Raw genomic sequence first — 21,137 nt, forward strand, 5'->3', positions numbered from 1 at the left:
TCTTCATACATTTTAAACCATACCTTCTACCTCTCTCAGATACCTGAATATTTATTTGTACTTTTCTCCAAACAAATTCCAGTGGTCTTACAATATTGTTATTGATACATGCAAGTGCTTGTCGACCACATCACACATTTTACTGTAAACCCTTCTTTTTATTTCATAATAAGAATTAAAGTTGGAGCAGTGATACACGGCTATTTTTTCCACAATTAAGAAAAAAATATTTACACAAACACATTACTAGCAAATGTAAAGAATAACACATAACAGCTGGGGCGAAAACTTTAATAGCATAATTTTAAATGTAAGTGTTTGAGACTGCTTTCACACTATAAAAATACCTCCGTTATAAATGCCCGTTATAAATACCCTGGAAATCGTCCGTTAAACGGCCATTAAAAAATCCCCTTATAGTCTATGGGATTTTTCTAATAGCCGTCTTAACCCGTTATTGCCCGTTATCAATAACGGCCGTTATTTTGTGACGGGCTAATGAACTGAAGAAATAGTGCATGCATCACCAAATAACGGTCGTTATTAATAACGGGCAATAACGGGTTAAAACGGCTATTAGAAAAATCCCATAGACTATAATGGGATTTTCTAACGTCCGTTTAACAGCCGATTTTCAAGATTTTTATGATGGACGTTCATTACGGATGAATTTTTATAGTGTGAAAGGGGCCTAACATGTACTAAAGAAAAAAAATAAGGCATGCACACTGTGTTCCTTTCTGCCAAATCTTAACCCTCTTCTCCATGCTGGTTTTTCAATGGTCTAGTCTGGTTTAGTCTAGTTTGCTGGAGTTCTTCATCCAAGCGTAGAAGCTGTTGCAGAAAACCTGTGTTTGGGGATATCCAGCGGTTCTCCTGTACTGTGCGAATGGCTTGAACAAGGGAGAGTTGATGATGGATCATAAGGTAAGCCAGGACCAAAGTTGCAGATCTACTGATACCGACAACACAATGCACTAGAAGCCTGACTGGGAGAGAGTACATTTCATTGTCAAAAAGCATCAGTCCCTTCAAGTGTATTTTCTGCATTATAAACAAGCAGGCTTAATTGGTACAGACAGCAGAGTAGCTGTGAAGAAGCAAAATCTGAGCTGCTCCCCAACAACTAGATTGTTTTATGAAAATCTGTAGTTTGATCTCTTTAAGGAAACACTGGGCAATATTTAGCAAATTATTTATACTAATTTCTAGGTGTAAATGATGCTGGTTTTCTAACACATACATCAAGATATGTGTGTGGAGCTTTGGGGTCATTTTTAAGACTACTTAGTCTCTGCAAGTTCTCTGTACATTTATTTTTTATCTATGGAAAAAGAGGATGCCAATGGCATTGTCTCATGCCACATGTTTGTGGTAGCAGTAGTAGAAAAAAATGACCCTTTTCTAAGAAGCGCTGCAGTTCCTAGATAAATACTAGGGAAGATGGTATGTACAGTCATGGCCGTAAATGTTGGCACCCCTGAATTTTTTTCAAGAAAATTAAGTATTTCTCACAGAAAAGGATTGCAGTAACACACGTTTTGCTATAAACATGTTTATTCCCTTTGTGTGTATTGGAACTTAAACTAGAAAAAAAGCAAATTGGACATAATGTCACACCAAACTCCAAAAATGGGCTGGACAAAATTATTGGCACCCTAAACTTAATATTTGGTTGCACACCCTTTGGAAAAAATAACTAAAATCAGATGCTTCCTATAAGCATCAATAAGCTTCTTACACCTCTCAGCCGGAATATTGGACCACTCTTCCTTTGCAAACTGCTCCAGGTCTCTCTTGGCAATTTTAAGATCTCTCCACAAGTGTTCAATGGGATTTAGACCCTGACTCATTGCTGGCCACTTCAGAACTCTCCAGCGCTTTGTTGCCATCTATTTCTGGGTGTTTTTTTTTACATATGCTTGGGGTCATTGCCCTGCTGGAACAACCAAGTTCTCGGACACAAACCGAGCTTTTTGAAACTGGGCTGTAAAGTGCAACCCAAAATCTGTTGGTAATCCTCAGATTTCATGATGCCTTGCACACATTTCAGGCACCCAGTGCCAGAGGCAGCAAAACAACCCAAAAACATAATTGAACCTCCACCATATTTTACTGTAGGTACTGTGTTTTTTTTTTTTTTTTTTTTTTTTTTTTTAGGCCTCATTCCGTTTTTGGTAAACAGTAGAATGATGTGCTTTACCAAAAAGCTTTATCTTGGTCTCATCTGTCCACAAGACATTTTCCCAGAAGGATTTTGGCTTACTCAAGTTCATTTTGGCAAAACGTAGTCTTGCTTTTTTATGTCTCTGCGTCAGCAGTGGGGTTCTCCTGTGTCTCCTGCCATAGCGTTTCATTTCAGTTAAATGTCCACAGATAGTTTGCGCTGACACTGATGCTCCCTGAGCTTGCAGGACTGCTTGAATATCTTTGGAACTTGTTTGGGGCTGCTTATCCACCATCCGGACTATCCTGCGTTGACACCTTTCATCAGTTTTTCTCTTCTGTCCACACCTAGGGAGATTTGCTACAGGGCCATGGGTTGCAAACTTCTTGATAATGTTGCGCACTGTGGACAAAGGCAAATCTAGATTTCTGGAGATGGACTTGTAGATTGTTGATATTTTTCCACAATTTTGGTTCTCAAGTCCTCAGACAGTTCTCTTCTCCTCTTTCTGTTGTCCATGCTTAGTGTGGCACACACAGATACACAATGCAAAGACTAAGTGAACTTCTCTCCTTTTTTAACTGCTTTCAGGTGTGATTTTTATATTGCCCATACCTGTTATTTGCCCCGGTGAGTTTAAAGGAGCATCATATGCTTGAAAACATCTTAGTTATCCACAATTTTGAAAGGGTGCCCATTTTTTGAGTTTGGTGTGACATTATGTCCAATTTTCTTTTTTCCTCCTTTTTTTTAGTTTAGTTCCAATACACACAAAGGGAATAAACATGTGTATAGCAAAACACGTGTTACTGCAATCCTTTTCTGTGAGAAATACTTAATTTTCTTGAAAAATTTCAGGGGTGCCAACATTTACGGCCATGACTGTTGTTTTAAGTGAACTTTATTCCAGTAAGTAAAACTGTTCAAGGGAGGATGCATTTCAATTTTCACAGACCCCTTCATCAGATTAATACAGACATGATGACAGAGAGGTACATAAAGAAAAAACAAAAACCATAAGTGTAAGTATTAGGCTAGGTTTCCACTTAGGTTTTTTAGGGCGTTTTGCCCAAAAGAACGCTAAAACGGCATTCCCGTGGGAAAAACTCCACAGACAGATCTTTGCAGGGAGTCAATAGGGAAACGCAAAACGCCAATACGTTTTTGGGTTTGGCGGTTCTCCCCTGACTCCAGCGTATTGCTGCGATCTGGCAGTTTTGTTAAATCGCAGCAATGTTGAGACTATGGCATTTTTTAAGCATAAACGCCATAGTTTCAGCACCCTCGGAGGGAAGTAGTGAAGCATAGCATCCCTACTTCCTTCCGCAGCCATACAGCTGAGTCCCTGCATATATCGGGCTGGGACACAGAGCCGGGAGCACAGCTGATGCTGAGCAGTAGATATAGGTCGTATATCTACTGCCCAGCAAGAATTTACAGTAAACCTGCAATGTGTATACAGAATACACATTGCTGATTCACTTAAACCCCTGCTGAGCTGAGCACTATGTGTCAGCCCAGCAAGGAAAGAGTTAACTTATACTGCTGGACAGTGTAGGGTAACCCTTTGTGTGGTATACAATATATACACACACCTATCTATAGATAGCTGTATATAGTGTACACAGAAGACGAGATCTGCTTACCTCCCTAGCTCCTGTTCCGGCTAAATCCCTGTACCTCTGCCCCCTAGTAATGACGTTATTGGGAGGCAGAGCTATAGACAGGAGCCTGGGTGGTAAGTCTGAGGCTCTGTTCACATTTTACATTTTGTATAAAATGAATAGACTCTTCTGGCAGTGTCTTCTCAGACAGGGAGACTCCAGCTGTTGCTAAACTACAACATCCAGCATGCCCGGACAGACAAAGACGGTCTGGGCATGCTGGGAGTTGTAGTTTTGCAACAATCGGAAGCTCCTTTTTCTGGAAGACATTGCATTATAGGCGCAACAGATGGAGTCTCCCTGTCTGGGAAGACACTGCCAGAAGGGTCTATTCACATTATACAAAACGTACGATGTGAACAGAGCCTCAGACTTACTACTCAGACTCCTGTTTGTAGCTCAGCTTCCTAATGACATCACTAGGGGGCGGGGCTACACAGACCCGGCTGTGACAGGAGCGAGGGAGGTAAGTGGACTTCGTCTTCTGTATACGCTCTATACAGCTATCTATAGATAGCTGTATATCCTGTATACCACCCAAAGGGGCTATAGGAGCAGGGAGACATGTCAGTATAGTGATGGGATTCACGGCTCCTGTATAGTATACACGTGTGCACTATGAATTATGCTTTTCTGGTGTTTTTTAAGGTGTACAAAACAAGTAGAAACCTAGCCTAAAAGCCATAATGAGGCTTGGGACACATTTAGACTGAGGCGTCGTCTCATAAACAAATAAGGGGAGATTTATCAAAACCTGTACAGAGGAAAAGTGGATTGCTTCTTTTATTTTTAAAAGGGCCTCTGAAACATGAAGGAAGCCCTCTGATTGGTTGCTATGGGCAACTGGTCAACTTTTCCTCTGCGAATAAAGAAAAACTGGTGATCCAGCACTAGAAGAATGGCAGCTTTATTGTAAATCCTCAGGTTAACCTGTTCAGGACCCTTGACGTACGCCTACGTCATGACACCCTGGTTCTTAAGGACCCATGACGTAGGCGTAAGTCATGGAGAATTCCCGCCCCCGCCGGGCGAGGATCGGACCGGGTGGCCTGCTGAAATCATTCAGCAGGCATCCCGTGCAAATGCCCAGGGGGGTCATCAGTCCCCCCCATGTCGGCGATCGCGGCAAATCGCAAGTGAATTCACACTTGCGATTTGCGCGATTCCGGGTCTATGGTGACCCGGTGACCCAGAATATAAGGGGGATCGCGGTAGTCTAAGACACCTACGATCCCCCTGAATACATAGGAGTGAGGTGGCAGAGGTGCCACCCCTCCTATCCCTGCTATTGGTGGTGTAGACGGGACCACAAATAGCAGATCGGGGGGTTTACTTTCGTTTTCCCTGGGGAAACGACGGGGACCGGTGCCCAAGATCCACTTACCCATCCGGGCGGGCGACGGAGGCTGCGGGCGACGGAGGTCAGCAGGCAGTGATGTACAGCTGTTGAATACGGAAATACCCCATATGTGGGTGTAAAATGCTCTGCGGACGCACAACAAGGCTCAGGAGTGAGAGTGCACCATGTACATTTGAGACCTTAATTGGTGATTTTCACAGGGGTGGCTGATTTTACAGCGGTTCTGACATAAACGCAAAAAAATAAATACCCACTTGTGACCCCATTTTGGAAACTACACACCTCATGTAATGTAATAAGGGGTACAGTGAGCATTTACGCCCCACAGGTGTCTGACAGATTTTTGGAATAGTGGTCCGTGAAAATGAAAAATGTAATTTTTCATTTGCACAGCCCACTGTTCCAAAGATCTGTCCAGCACCAGTGGGGTGTAAATACTCACTGCACCCCTTATTAAATTCTGTGAGGGGTGTAGTTTCCAAAATGGGGTCACATGTGGGGGGTCCACTGTTCTGGCACCACGGGGGGGGGGGGGGGGGGGGGGGCTTTGTAAACGCACATGGCCCCTGTCTTCCATTCCAAACAATTTTTTTTCCCAAAAGCTCAATGGTGCTCCTTCTCTTCTGAGCATTATAGTGCGCCAGCAGAGCACTTGACGTCCACACATGGGGTATTTCCATACTCAGAAGAGATGGGGTTACAAATTTTGGGGGGCATTTTGTCCTATTACCCCTTGTAAAAAAAAATAATTTGAGGGAAAACTAGCATTTTAGTGAAAAAAAAAAAACATTTACACATTCAACTTGAACGAAAAGTCGTCAAACACCTGTGGGGTGTTAAGGCTCACTGGACCCCTTGTTACGTGCCTTGAGGGGTGTTGTTTCCAAAATAGTATGCCATGTGTTTTGTTTTTTTTGCTGTTTTGGCACCATAGGGGCTTCCTAAATGTGACATGCCCCCCAAAAACCATTTCAGAAAAACTCACTCTCCAAAATCCCACTGTCGCTCCTTCCCTTCTGAGCCTCTACTGCGCCCGCCGAACACTTGACATACACATATGAGGTATTTTCTTACTTTAGAGAAATAGGGTTGCACATTTTAGGAAGATTTCTCTCCTTTTACCCCTTGTAAAAATTCAATAACTGGGTCTACAAGAACATGCGAGTGTAAAAAATGAAGATTTTGAATTTTCTCATTCAATTTGCTGCTATTCCTGTGAAGCACCTAAAGGGTTGAAACTTTTGAATGTTTAAGGGGTGCAGTTTTTATAATGGGGTCATCTGTGGGGTATTTCTAATATGAAGGCCCTTCAAATCCACTTCCAAACAGAACTGGTCCCTGAAAAATTTCAATTTTGAAAATTTTGTGAGAAATTGGAAAATTGCTGCTATACTTTGAAGCCCTCTGGTGTCTTCCAAAAGTAAAAACATGTCAACTTAGTAGACATATTGTATATGTGAATCAATATATAATTTATTTGAAATATTCATTTTCCTTATAAGCAGAGAGCTTCAAAGTAAAAAAAATTCAATATTTTAAATTTTTTCATCAAATTTTGTATCGACAAAATTTTACCACTAACATAAAGTAGAATATGTCACGAAAAAACAATCTCGGAATCAGAATGAAAGGTAAAAGCATCCCAAAGTTATAAATGCTTAAAGTGAAAGTAGTCAGATGTGCAAAAAATGGCCGGGTCCTACAGTGAAAATTGTCCTTAAGGGGTTAAATAGTCCTTAAGGGGTTAAAACAGCATACAAATATTTCAACTCGTCATGTTCATCTTGATGCTTTTGGGGCGCATGCCCTTTTTGTCAAAAGAGCGCATGCGCTCAAAACGTGTCAAGTTGAACATGACAAGTTGAAGTGTTTGTATGCTGTTTTAACCTGAGGATTTACAAGAAAGCTGCCATTCTTCTAGTGCTGGATCACCCGTTTTTCTTTATTCATTGATTGGACATTGGAATCTGAGTGCAGGTCCGTGCACAAAGTAATCAAGGGAGGTGAGCTGGACTTTCTTTATATATTTAAACGTTTCCTCTACACAGGTTTTAATAAATCTCCCCCATAGTCTCCACATGTCTGTGATCGTAAAAGTTCCGGGCCATGCACTATATAAGTAAAACAGATATATATATATATATCTATATATATACACAAACAAACAAGATGGCGCCAATAATTGTGGGAGGATCAGACAGGTAAAATATAAACATCTCAATAAACATAAAAATTAATGTAGAAGAAGTACCAGTGAGACCTGTGGACGACCTGTGGCAATGGAAAACTATAGTGAATGAGATATACATAAAATAAAAAATAAAGGAAGCCATAAGTATAAAAGCCATAATGAGCCTTGGGCCACATTCAGACTGAGGTATAAACAAATAGAGTCGCTACTTGTTCATGATTGTACAAGTGCTGGACCAAGAGCTTTTGCTTTTTTCATCTAAATTTATCGCAGCCCCATGTGACTTTTCTGCAACATTTCATTTAGACTGCTTACATTTCCTGACCTGTTCTTATTTCGATCACTTTGTGCAGTGGTCACTAATTTATCATAAGCAACGTCTTGTGAAATGTCTAACAAAAGTCACACATAAGTTGCACTGGCCAGATTTAGAAGTTATAACAGGGCAATGCTACACTGCCCCATATAACTCTTTCCGACAATTGTATTAAGGTCCACCACTCTCTTCCACAATTATGGTAGACCAGTTCTGTGGTCATTCAGTAAAGTCTGTGCGCCATTTAATAAATTTGTAGCACGACTGCCACTAATTCCACAACTTTTCAGCAAGAACGCCAGTACAAAAGAAAGTACACATTTGATAAATGCCCCTATACTTGTTTATGCTTACAGACCAAGCCTCAGTCTTAAAGGGATACTCCGCCCCTAGACATCTTATCCCCTATCCTAAGGATAAGGGATAAGATGTCAGATCACCGGGGTCCCGCTCCTGGGGACCCCCGGAATCTCGGCTGCGGCACCCCACTATCATTACTGCACAGAGCAAACTCGCTCTGTGCGTAATGACCAGCGATACAGGGGCCAGAGCATCGTGACATCACGGCCCCGCCCCTCTTGACGTCACGGACCACCCCCTTAATGCAAGTCTATGGGAGGGGGCGTGATGGCTGTTACGTCACGAGGGGCGGAGCCGTGACATAACGATGCTCCGGCCCCTGTATTGCCCGTCATTAGGCATGCAGCAAGTCTGCTCTGTGCAGTAATGATAGCGGGGTGCCGCAGCCGATATCCCGGGGTCCCCAGCAGCGGGACCCTGGCGATCTGACATCTTATCCCCTATCCTTTGGATAGGGGATACGATGTCTAGGGGCGGAGTACCTCTTTAAGGTGGCCCAAGCCTCATTATGGCTTTTATACTTACACGTATTGGTTAACTTAATTTAGTTAACCTGATTTGTGGGAGGGTCTGGTCTTTATATGCCCACCTGTTCCACATAGGTGCTGTCAGCAGCATGCTAGATGTCCCCACCCTCCCTTCCCCTTTTTCTTTTCAGTCACTCTCAGGGTATCCCCCTTCTTTAGGTTACCCTTCATGGCCATCCAGGCACACTAACGGCCTATTCATTCACCTACTCACAGTACAGGGTGGGCCATTTATTTGGATACACCTTAATAAAATGGGAATGGTTGGTGATATTAACTTCCTGTTTGTGGCACATTGGTATATGTGAGGGGGGAAACTTTTCAAGATGGGTGGTGACCATGGCGGCCATTTTGAAGTCGGCCATTTTGAATCCAACTTTAGTTTTTTCAATAGGGAGAGGGTCATGTGACACATCAAACTTATTGGGAATTTCACAAGAAAAACTATGATTTGCTTGGTTTTAACGTAACTTTATTCTTTCATTTACATGTTTCTGACCACTTATAAAATGTGTTCAATGTGCTGCCAATTGTGTTGGATTGTCAAAGCAACCCTCTTCTCCCACTCTTCACACACTAATAGCAACACCACAGGAGAAATGCTAGCACAGGCTTCCAGTATCCGTAGTTTCAGGTGCTGCACATCTCATATCTTCACAGCATAGACAATTGCCTTCAGATGACCCCAAATATAAAAATCTAAGGGGGTCAGATTGGGAGACCTTGGGGGCCATTCAACTGGCCCACGACGACCAATCCCCTTTCCAGGAAACTGTTCATCAAGGAATGCTCGGACCTGACACCCATAATGTGGTGGTGCACCATCTTGCTGGAAAAACTCAGGGAACGTGCCAGCTTCTGTGCATAAAGAGGGAAACACATCATCATGTAGCAATTTTGCATATGCAGTGGTCTTGAGGTTTCCATTGATGAAGAATGGCCCCACTATCTTTGTATCCCATATACCACACCATACCATCAATTTTTGTGTTCCAACAGACTTGGAGGGATCTATCCAATGTAGGTTAGTGTCAGACCGATAGCTGTGGTTTTGTTTGTTAACTTCACCATTCACATAAAAGTTTGCCTCATCACTGAACAAAATCTTCTGCATAAACTGAGGGTCCTGTTCCAATTTTTGTTTTGCCCATTCTGCAGCACCTGAAATTACGGATACTGGATACTGCTGCTAGCATTTCTCCTGTGGTGTTGCTATCAGTGTGTGAAGAGTGGGAGAAGAGGGTTGCATTGACAATCCAACACAATGGGCAGCACATTGAACACATTTTATAAGTGGTCAGAAACTTGTAAATAACTCATAAAAGAAGAAAGTTACGTTAAAACCAATCATTGTTTTTCTTGTGAAATTCCCAATAAGTTTTATTGTCGCATGCCCCTCTTCCTATTGAAAAAACTAAAGTTGGATTCAAAATGGCCGACTTCAAAATGGCCCCCATGGTCACCACCCATCTTGAAAAGTTTCCCCCCCCCCTCACATATACTAATGTGCCACAAACAGGAAGTTAATATCACCAACCATTCCCATTTTATTAAGGTGTCTCCATATAAATGGCCCACAATGTTCCGTATTTTTCGCCGTATAAGATGCACTTTTTCTTCCCCAAAACTGGGGGGAAAAGTTGATGCATCTTATATGGCAAATACCTGTCCTATTGCGGCGGTCCATGCGGCTATCAACGGCCGGGACCCGCGGCTAATACAGGACATCACCGATCGTGGTGATGCCCTGTATTAACCCTTCAGTCGTTGCGATCAAAGCTGACCGCCGTGTCTGAAGCAAAAATAACACTAACCCGACTGTTAAGTCGGGCTGTTCGGGACCGCCGCGGTGAAATCGCGGCGTCCCGAACAGCTTACAGGACACCGGGAGGGACCTTACCTGCCTCCTCGGTGTCTGCTCCTTGCCAGGATCCCCTGCATGGCCAGCGCTCTCCTTCATCGTCATCACGTCGTCGCGCACGCCGTCCCGTCATCCAATAGGAGTGGCATGCATAGCGGCGTGCGTAGCGACGTGATGGCGGCGACTGAGAGCGAGGATACCGGGCAGCAGAGACCTTCCGGAGCGACAGGGACACCCCGGGGACGCGGCAACAGCGATGGAGGGCGACATCCAGGGCAGCGGTGACGGGTCCGGAGTGGCAGGGACACGTGAGTACTACCTTCTATACCAGTGGTCTTCAACCTGCGGACCTCCAGATGTTGCAAAACTACAACTCCCAGCATGCCCGGACAGCCAACGGCTGGTCCGCAGGTTGAAGATCACTGTCCTATACTTTACATTGTATTTGGTTAAAAATCTTTATTTTCTAGATTTTTATCCTATAAAATTAGGTGTGTCTTATATGCCGGAGCGTCTTCTATGATGAAAAAAAATGGTACATGTAACCCGACCACAATTATGTTTTTTGTTTTTCTTATGTAACTCTCTGTCATCATGTCCTTGTTAATCTGATGAAGGGGTATGTGAACTATGAAATGCAGCATAATTTGTACTATTTTACTTACTGGAATAAAGATCACTTGATTCAACATACATCTGATCTTTCTTTGGATTTTTCGGGGAACTGCAGCGCTTCTTAGAAAAGGGTCATTTTTTTTCTGCTACTGGGTCTTGACATGTTTCTACCAAGTTGGGGTGATATATGCATATTCTATGTGCTCCAGGTGAGCAGCTAATTTACAGAGACGCTTAACGTCCCAAATATTTTAGTGCAAATGCTCTGTTGTGGATAATACATGAGGTGCCACCTTCCGGTCTTTCTCTTTTATCTACACATATTTGTGGTGTATGGGCTCTGGCTGGGGTACAAATGAAAAAAAAAAAAAGTTACTCCTCTGCCTTTATCCTTTCCTGTGCATCAAATATGCGCATGATAGGTGTGAACAAACCCTTATGGTGCTGTGCGTTTAAGAATAACAACTGTAATTGTACAACTTTGATAAAAATAATTGAAACCTTGAAACTCAATTTAAACCTTGTCTATGAAATTTCACGTCATACACTCTTTTTCTATAAAAAAAAAAAAATTTTATAATGTAAATATAAATATTTTTTAAAGATTTGGAGCAATATAAAGAGTTGCAAAAGTTGCCATATATCTAAACACAAATAATTTTTACCTCCAGGTGTGGTCAATGCTTTGTGAATAAATTCTGATGCTGAATAGAAATATTTACTCATATCAAACTCTGGGACATCATTAGCTGGTACCCCATGATATGTTATGCTGGTTCCATAAAAGTCAGGGTTGCCTTCAGAATACCTTCGCCCATGAGCTGCATTCAGCACATGAGTGATGCCTAGCTTCCACAGCTCATATCTATTGTTGGCAGTGTTCCTGTGGATTTAAAGGAAAAACTGATTTTGAGAAGACATTAAACTGGTTTTATGAAAGAAATAATTAGCCAGTCAGAAGTTCAGATTTCTTTAAAGGCTAAGGACACCTTTGCACACCATGAAGGACACAATTTACTAATTTGCTTCTTAAATTCTAATTCACAGTGTAGAGCCTAGTATAGGAGGGGAACTAATAATACGTCCCTACGGTACTCCTAAGGCTATATGTATATGGACATATCTATACTGCCAATACAGGAAACATGAATACACCAGGGTGGACGTCTCTCTGTTGCACTTTTTGCTTGCACATGTAGGTATTTTGCTGCTGTGATCCTGCGCTTGTACTTTACTTTAGCACTTTATGCTTATATCTTATGCACTGAACCTGGATACAGCACTGTATTGTTGTTATGCTGCTATGTAGAATCTTAGTACTATCTTGAGATGCTATGTTGGCATTTTGCCTTATATTAGTAGCTTCTATATGAGAGATGTTCCATATTTGTCAGACGCCAATCCTGTTTTTATTGTAATTTTAAACAATAAACATTATTTGCATTCACGTTGTTGTCTGCCACAGTTTTCTTGTTATATACCGTATTTTTCGCCGTATAAGACGCACTTTTTCTTCCCCAAAACTGGGGGGAAAAAGTCGGTGCATCTTATACGGCGAATACACCCCTATCGCGGCGGTCCCTGCGGCCATCAACGGCCGGGACCCGCGGCTAATACAGGAGATCACCGATCGCGGTGATGCCCTGTATTAACCCTTCGGATGTGGCGATCAAAGCTGACCGCTGCGTCTGAAGGGAAAGTGACACTAACCCGGCTGTTCAGTCGGGCTGTTCGGGACCGCCGCGATTTCACCGCGGCGGTCCCGAACAGCCCGACTGAATAGCCGGGTTAGTGCTTACAGGACACCGGGAGGGACCTTACCTGCCTCCTCGGTGTCTTCTCCGTTCAGGGATCCCCTGTATGCCGGCGCTCTCCTTCCTCGTCATCACGTCGTCGCGTACGTGCGTCGGTGTGCGTAACGACGTGATGGCGGCGACGGAGAGCGAGGATACCTGGCCGGCAGCAGAGACGTTCCGGAGCGAGGGGGACACGGCGACAGCGATGGAGCGACATCCAGGGCAGCGGTGACGGGTCCGGATCGGCGGGGACACGTGAGTATTACCTCCTATGCAGTGGTCTTCAATCTGCGGACCTCCAAATGTTGCAAAACTACAACTCCCAGCATTCCCGGACAGCCAACGGCTGTCCGGGCATCCTGGGAGTTGTAGTTTTGCAACATCTGGAGGTCCGCAGGTTAAAGACCACTATTGGGTTAAAAATCTTTATTTTTTTAGATTTTGCCCCTAAAAATTGGGTGCGTCTTATACGCCGGTGCGTCCTATAGGACGAAAAATACGGTAGGTTGGTGTATTCTTAAATTCTAAATAAAGGAACTTTCTAAAGAATCTATATATTAAGATTTTCAACTATTTTGCTGCTGTGGCGTAAACCATACCTTCTACCTCTCTCAGATACCTGAATGTTTAATTGTACTTTTTTCCATACAAATTCCAATGGTCGTTCCTTCTTTTTCTCACAACATTGTTATTGATACATGCAAGTGCTTGTCGGCCACATCACACATTTTACTGTAAACCATTCTTTTTATTTCTTAATAAGAATTAAAGTAAAGTTGGAGCAGTGATACACGGCTATTTTATCCACAATTAAGAAAAAATATTTACACAAACACATTAGTAGCAAATGTAAAGAATAACACATAACAGCTGGGGCCAATACTTTAATAGCATAATTTTAAATGTAAGTGTTAATCATTTACTAAAGAAAAATATTTTTTTCCTCACTGCAACTTTTTTATTTCGTGCCCTCTGGGTATCTTCTCTTGCTGCTTTTCTGATGTGTGTTTGTTTAAATACATAATGACATTTTTGATGATATTACATCTGGGTCCCAGGCGTTGGCACTGCTGACATCACAGCCAGCTTTTCAAGCCTACTGCTTCACACCCTCCTCTCCAAATGTAGCTTTGCCTACTCTACCTCTAGGCAGGAAAATACTACACATCTTTGTCTGTAGGGCAGTATTATGGTTCAGTGGTTAGCACGGTTACCTTGCAGTGTTTGGGTTCTAGGTTCATTAGTGAGAAGCAGTGAAGAGCTCATGCAGATGTTTGATGTTTGTGCACAAGGTGTAGACTGTAGTAAATTGTAAGGTCATCTTCTTTGATGAGTCCAATTTTAGAACTGCCCAACTACTGGTCATCAAATGGTGAGACAGAGACCTGTAGAGTCCTACAGGCCACAGTGCCTAGTACCCACAGTAAAATTTGGTGGAGGATCGGTGATGTTCTAGGAAAACTTCAGCAAGGCTGGAATAAAGCCAAGCACAAGGCTATCATAGAGAAACACTTGCTTCCTTCTGCTATGACAATGTTTCTCAAATCTGAGAATTGTTTTTTTCTGGCAGGACAATGCTCCATGCAAAAAAGTCAGGTCAAATTGTAAGTAGACGTCTATCAGATCAAGAGCTTGTCATGGCCAGCCTAATCTCCAGATCTGAACCCCATTTGATCCAGATGAAAATTTGATCCAGATGAAAATGGATGGTCACAAGCCACATAACAAAGCTGAGCTACTTGAATGTTTGTGCCAAGAGTGGCATAGTCACCCAATAGCAATGTGACAGATTGGAGGAGAGCACGCCAAGACGTATGAAAGCTGTGAATAAAAATCACGATTTTGTCCATCAAATATTAATTTGTGAACACTTCCTAAGTTAAAACATTAGTATTTTGTTGTTAAAAAATGAATATAAATTAGTTTTCTTTGCATTTGAGGTCTGAAAAAATGCATTGTTTTGGTCATTTTGACAAGGTGTTATTTTCTACAAATGGATACTCTAAATGACAATCTCTTTTTTATTTTTTAGTAATGCTGTTGTTTATGGAATAAAACAAAACTGTTCATTTTACTCCGATGACACGCAAAACTAGAGAAACTGATAATTTTGCAGTGATCTCTTCATTTGTATATATTAGGGAAATATAGGGCATTGTGTATACAGATGTTGCCAGCATCAATATGATTTTGCTGGTGCCACATCTCAGTGTCCCAGTGCTACATGTTGACACCGGCAACACTACCTTGATTTGCTGCCAAGTGCCGACTGCCACAAGGTTTTCCTGGCAGAAGCAGAAAAACTTTCCGCATCTGGCAGGGAATTCCGTGCCAGTAAGCACAGATGTCTCTGAAGAGGAGAGGTAAATATAGTTTATTATTATTTTTTTTTCTTTTTAAGTTAACTGCTTTTTTTTCTCACAGGAAGAATGAGACATCGGAAAACATTTTTTTCCAATAAAATTGTTAACAAGAAGGCTGGGTGTGTTTTTATTTCATTTAAGTAGAGGAAAAAGGCAGATCATCACCAGGCGCAATTTCAGTGTCGGATAGAGGTCACTTAAATCATGGATATTTTATCACAAACGGTTCATTAGGCACAATAAACAACGCGTTTCTTTCCTGGAAAGGGCACTTCATCAGAGAGCTACTACTAACTACAGCAGGTTACTATCTACAGGGGAACCTACCTACAGGAAGTAACTACTACTCATAGGGGGCTGCTACTACCTGCCGGGGGCAATCATCTATAGGGGGACCTATCTACAGGGGAAAACTATCTACTACTTCTAGGGGCCAACTATCTACAGGAGGACCAATCTACAGGGGGCAACTACCTACATGGAGACCTACCTATAGGTGGCATCTACTTACTTGGGGCACCTCCTAATGGGGAATGACTATCTGAAGCAACCTGCCTACTGAAGAGATCTAACTACTTAATGAGGGGAAACCCACCTATTCTTCCCAAACCCACTTATTTACCCACTGGGACAAAAAGCAGACATTATTACTGTTTGGGGTGCTATAGGTGCTGGAAAAGAGCCTAAAATGTTTGTCTTGCAGGTTCTGTGTAGATAAGTCAAGGCTGAAAAAATCATAATGGTGATCTGGGCTGTATGGAGAAGAAAAAAGTAAAACGAATTACTCCAATTAGAGAAGACGTCACTTGTGAGTCACCAAACGTAACTAAGTAATCATTGCTGGTCTCAGTATACAGGATTTGGTGCATAATAGTACTATGGTAATATGTATGGTGATAGTATTTCCTTCAGGGGTGGACTGAATGGCCAGTCCATTCGGAGGTGGTCCAAGGGCTTGGCCAGGTAAAAGGCCTGCTGCCGCTGCTACTGAGGATCCTAGACACTCGATCCCCAGACAAACAATGATTCTTTCTGCTGTATGCGCGGCTCACGCACATTCAGTTGAAAGTCTCTTCTATGTGTGAGACGCATCTGCAGCCTACATAGAGAGGAGACATAACCTCCGCCCCCTCTGCGCAGTGCAGGCGCAGATGATGTCACTCATCGGCCCCTGCACTGTGGAGGCTGAAAGGCGCGGTCCCCTGGAGGAGATAGCTGCATGGGACATAATCAGGTGAGCAAAAGAAATGTTTCTCCATCCTGGGGAGGGGAATGGGGCGTGTGGCTGGGGGGGGGGGGAGCATGGTGACTCTGCTGTCTATATCTACTGTGGGGGAACTCTGATCACTTTACCTACTGTGGGGGAACTCTGCAGCCTACACCTACTGTTGGGGAATTCTGCTGCCTATACCTACTGTAAGGGAACTCTGCTGCCTATACCTATTGTGGGGGACTTCTGCTGCCTAGCTAATGTAGGGGACTATCTACTATATTCCTGCCTAGCTAATATTGGGACTAACTACCAAACTAATAGGGGGCTACCTACATAGGGTTTTTTACAGGGGGCAGCTATCTGGGGGATTTACCTACAGGGGTCATGACTATCTACCTGGGAGACATTAACTACCTGGGGGCATGATCTACTAGGGGCTACTACCTCCTAGGTACACTACCTACCTACCTGGGGGCATTACCTACCTGTAACTTCCATAAGCAACACCTTATTTTCTTTCCACTAACACAAAATACTCTGATAGTGCCCCTCCCAAGACCAGACTCTGAATTTGCCACTGGGTGGAGGGGGGCTACCTACTTGACTAACCATCTGGCTACCTAACTTTATACCTGGATGCCTAACTACTTACCTACATACCTGGCTGCCTAATGACCTACTTACATATCTTGCTACCTGCCTACATACCTGGCTACCTAACTATGTACACACCTTGCCTTCCTACATGGCTGCCTAACTACCTAGCCACCTACCTACCTGGCTAGTTACCTACCTACATATCTGGCTTCCTGATCTAACTACCTAGTTACCTACCTACCTGGCTACCTACCTACTTGCCATTTTACTGTGCAAGACACCAAGGAGGGCATTATTACAGTTTGTGGGCCTATAGATGAGGAGGTTGTGTAGAGGAGGGGAGGGCACAGAAAAATGCAGAGTCTAACATGTTTGTTCTGCAGATGTTAAAGAGTACCTGTCACCAAATAAAACTTTTAAAATAGTGTTCCTTGTGTAATTAGCAGACACCTTCCCATTCTCTTGCTTTTAAAATTATCAACATAAATATGTTTAAAATGTAATATAAAAACTGCCTCTAGGTGGCACTGTTCTGTTCCCTGTCACAATTAATACAGTGAGTTTGGTCTCCTCCCAGCCTGGCAGGAGTCAAAACTCAGGAAGTGTTTCTCTGCACTGGGCTTGATTGACAGCTGCACAGAAAGTGAAAGCTCCACAGATTCTCACAGACAGCTGCACAGAGTGAAAGCTGCAGGAGAGCCTCACTGATAGCAACACAGACTGAAACATACACAAAGCCTGAGGTCTTCTATTCATCACAGCACTGCAACATGTGAGGGCGGAAGTGCTCCCCCAGCAGGCTTCAGTGATGTCATGCCTGCTGGGAAACGCCCACTTTCTCCTGGGAAATTGCACTACGTGAGCAAGAAGAAAGGTATAATACAGAGCTTTATGAAGCTCTGAATTTTTTTTTAAGGGCTGGAGGGGTGTTAGGAGTAGTTAGGGTAGAACAGGTTATTTGGTGACAGTTACTTTTTAAGATATCCATATGGTGGTCTGATCTGGAAGAAGAAGAAAAAGAAAGAAGACAACGCTGACCAGAAAATATGTAATTGTGAGTCCCTAGATGTAACTATAAGCACTTATATGGTATTCAGATCCTGTGTACAGCTGATATCTACCGCCATTTGGTAATGTTTATAATCACTTATATAGTATACAGATCTCTGTAGAGCTGGAATCTACCTCTATATGGGCACTGTATATAATCACTTATATAGTATACAGATCCTGTATAGTAAACTGGTTTGTGGTTTTATTCAGTACGGTATGGCTGTATTATCCAGTTACTGTGTGGTAGTATATATTTCCTCCTTGTATACTGGTATTATTGGTAATGGAAAATAATTTTACCTACGTTAAAGTGTTTCTTGTTTGGGTCCAGGGGCCCTGAGTGTTGTCAGTCCACCCCTGATTTCCTTCTTGTATACTGGTAATATTGGTAATATTGGTCTTAAAATACAGGAATTGGGCAATAACCATATGATGGTGATATGTATGGTGATAATATTCCTCCTTGTATACTGATAATATTGGATGCGGTATACTGGATTTGATCAGCAACAGTATAATGTAATATTTATCCTTATATACTGGTATTGTTGGTAAAATAGGTTTCATATTGAATTTGGTCAGCAAAAGTATGGGTTATTTGTTAACTATATGATTTATTTAGAGGTACATGGTATATATTATGGGAATTTGCTTACCTATGTTACAGGTGCTACCCACCATAAGGTGATTTCAGTATGTACCTGCCAGACAGTAATAGCCATGCTTAGGAAGGTTCTGCGCTTGTCTTGGAGCTAAATTGCTATGTTGTGAGATTACCAAAAAGCTGTGGCTGTCTTTTTGTGACCTGGCTATTTCCTGTTGGAGTTTTCTCTTTTCTCCCTCCCTTCAATGCAATTGACCAGGGTTTTCTGACTAGGTGCCTCCAGCTGTTGCAAAAACAGAATGATCTTCCTTCCACCCAGAGGATGCTTCACCCATTGAAGCAAAGATGGGCTCGCTCTGATTACATCACTAGTGATGTAATGTCTCAGGCAGCACTGAAACCTGGGAAAACCTCTGATGACCTTTATTTTGTATGCTCTTAAAGATAAACCTTGGGGCAAAAATCACAGAAAAATTGCTAGCCCACCATGAAGCACAAGTACAAACTCTATAATATGAACAATCCAAACAGAGCAATGTAGAAAGCGCAGGCACTGCTAGTCTACCAAAGACAGTCAGTATTTCGGCATACAGGCACATCAAGACAGAGAACTTCAATGCACAGTGTAAAATATAGGTGGTGCTCATTTGTAGAAACAGCAGCATGCAGACAAATCCATAAATGGAAGGATACAAAGGCACTCACCAGGTACAGTGTGACTTTATTTCTTAAATCCAAACAGACAGGTTTAAGGCGGCCGCAACGAGTGTTAGACGCCAGTGCGCACAATAGGTTACCCGTGCTCCAAATCTTAAGTACACTCCCCCTTCATTGACGTGGGATACAGGTGAGGGGAAAATATAATGCAAATAGAAAAGTATTAAATAATACAAACTTATATATGTAAATGTAGACAATATATTAATAAAAGACCATATGCAACATGCTATAGAAAGACTCTCATATCGATTCTATCATTTAACCATGCCTTTTCTTGTGCTCGTGTTCTTGGTATCCATCTTGCCTCTATTTCTCATAACTTTTTGACAATGTCTTGACCTCCTTCTGCATGTACTTGTTGTATACCCATAAATGATTTATCTGTACATCCATTGTGTTCAGTGTTTATATGTTCTATTAGCCTGGGTGAACCTTTGCCAATGTTATAGATGTAACATGTTCTCTGAAGCGTACATTAACTGGTCTGATTGTGCTTCCAATGTAATATCGTTTACATTCGCATGTTATCGCATACACCATGTTTTTAGTTCTACAGCACATAAATTCATTTAAGTGCCTTTTCACACCACCTATTGAAACGGTTTTTCCTGCTTGGTAATAAGTGCACCAGTTGCAGTGACCGCATTTCCAGCTCCCTTTAATTTGAGTTTTATTTAACCAATTGCTGGTATTCTTATTATCATCAGAAAAACGACTTCTCACTTAATACATCTTTTAAGTTTTTTGTTCGATTAAACGTAATCATGGGCTTTTGTAGTGGTAGGGGACCTAATGTGGGGTCTCTTTCTATTATTCCCCAATGTGACATGATGGATTTTTTGATAGTTTCTGCCGGCAGACTAAATTTAAAGGAGAATGAGAAGCGACCAGATGTAGTTTCAATGTCCTGTTTAAATCTAGTGTGTTTTCTGTGGGCTTTTTTCAGTAAGGTTTTTCGGTCTGTTTTTTGTATTAAAAATGTTAGGGCTTTTTCAAGTTTATCATTGACAACCGTTCCATGAGGGCTTTTGCTTGTAGATCAAAAGTGTGTGCTGAGCTATTAATGCATTTTAACTGCAACAGCTGCCCATAGTGTATAGCTGTTCTGGTATGAATGGGGTGATAGCTAGAATAGTGAAGAATTGTATTCGTAGCTGTTGGCTTCCGATATCCTACTGTGTGGAGGTAACCGTTTTGTAATTTAACCTGTATGTCCAAAAATTCTATTTCCTCAGTGTTCCATTTTGATGTAAATTTCATGTTCATTTCATTTACGTTTAGCATAGATTGAACTAATCTGGGGATCCACCCCACAGCATGAAGATGTCATCTACAAAACGGAAATAACATCTTACATGCTTTAGGTGTGGATTCCCCGGATGAGAAGACTTACCTTTCTTCAAAGCATGCCAAAAATAAATTGGCTAGCGTGCACGCGACGGGCGTGCCCATCACTGTGCTGCCATTTTGGGAAAACCATTGTTCGCCAAATTGGAAAACACTATTTTTTCAAAATAAAACTCAAAGCTTCACAAATAAAATCCACAAAACCCTCACTTTTGTCTGTTCTTGTAAGAATTTATTTGATATAGTGAACTGCAACATCCTGAGGGATGCGAGTATATAAAGACTCTACATCAATTGATGTTAGTATTAGGCCCTCGGTAACTGGAACTTCTTCAGTGCGGCCAAAAATTTGTTAGTGTCTTTTACTAGAGCAGTTACTCTGT

The 21,137-nt window shown here is 42.2% G+C and overlaps 1 protein-coding gene across 1 annotated transcript in view; it reads right to left on the reverse strand.

The window, feature by feature from the left end:
* Nucleotides 1–628: 628 nt before the first annotated feature.
* Nucleotides 629–21,137, reverse strand: part of LOC130282726 (dual specificity protein phosphatase 13-like) — a 47,515-nt gene continuing 27,006 nt past the window's right edge. The window contains exons 3-4 of the mRNA XM_056531297.1: nt 11,727–11,944; nt 629–989 (exon numbers count right to left, since the gene is read on the reverse strand). Coding sequence (XP_056387272.1) covers nt 751–989; nt 11,727–11,944 — 457 coding nt within the window. The 3' untranslated portion in view covers nt 629–750. The remainder of the gene's footprint in view (nt 990–11,726; nt 11,945–21,137) is intronic.

The sequence above is a fragment of the Hyla sarda genome, chromosome 7 (genome assembly GCF_029499605.1).
Source record: "Hyla sarda isolate aHylSar1 chromosome 7, aHylSar1.hap1, whole genome shotgun sequence".
In the NCBI taxonomy this organism is placed as follows: domain Eukaryota; kingdom Metazoa; phylum Chordata; class Amphibia; order Anura; family Hylidae; genus Hyla; species Hyla sarda.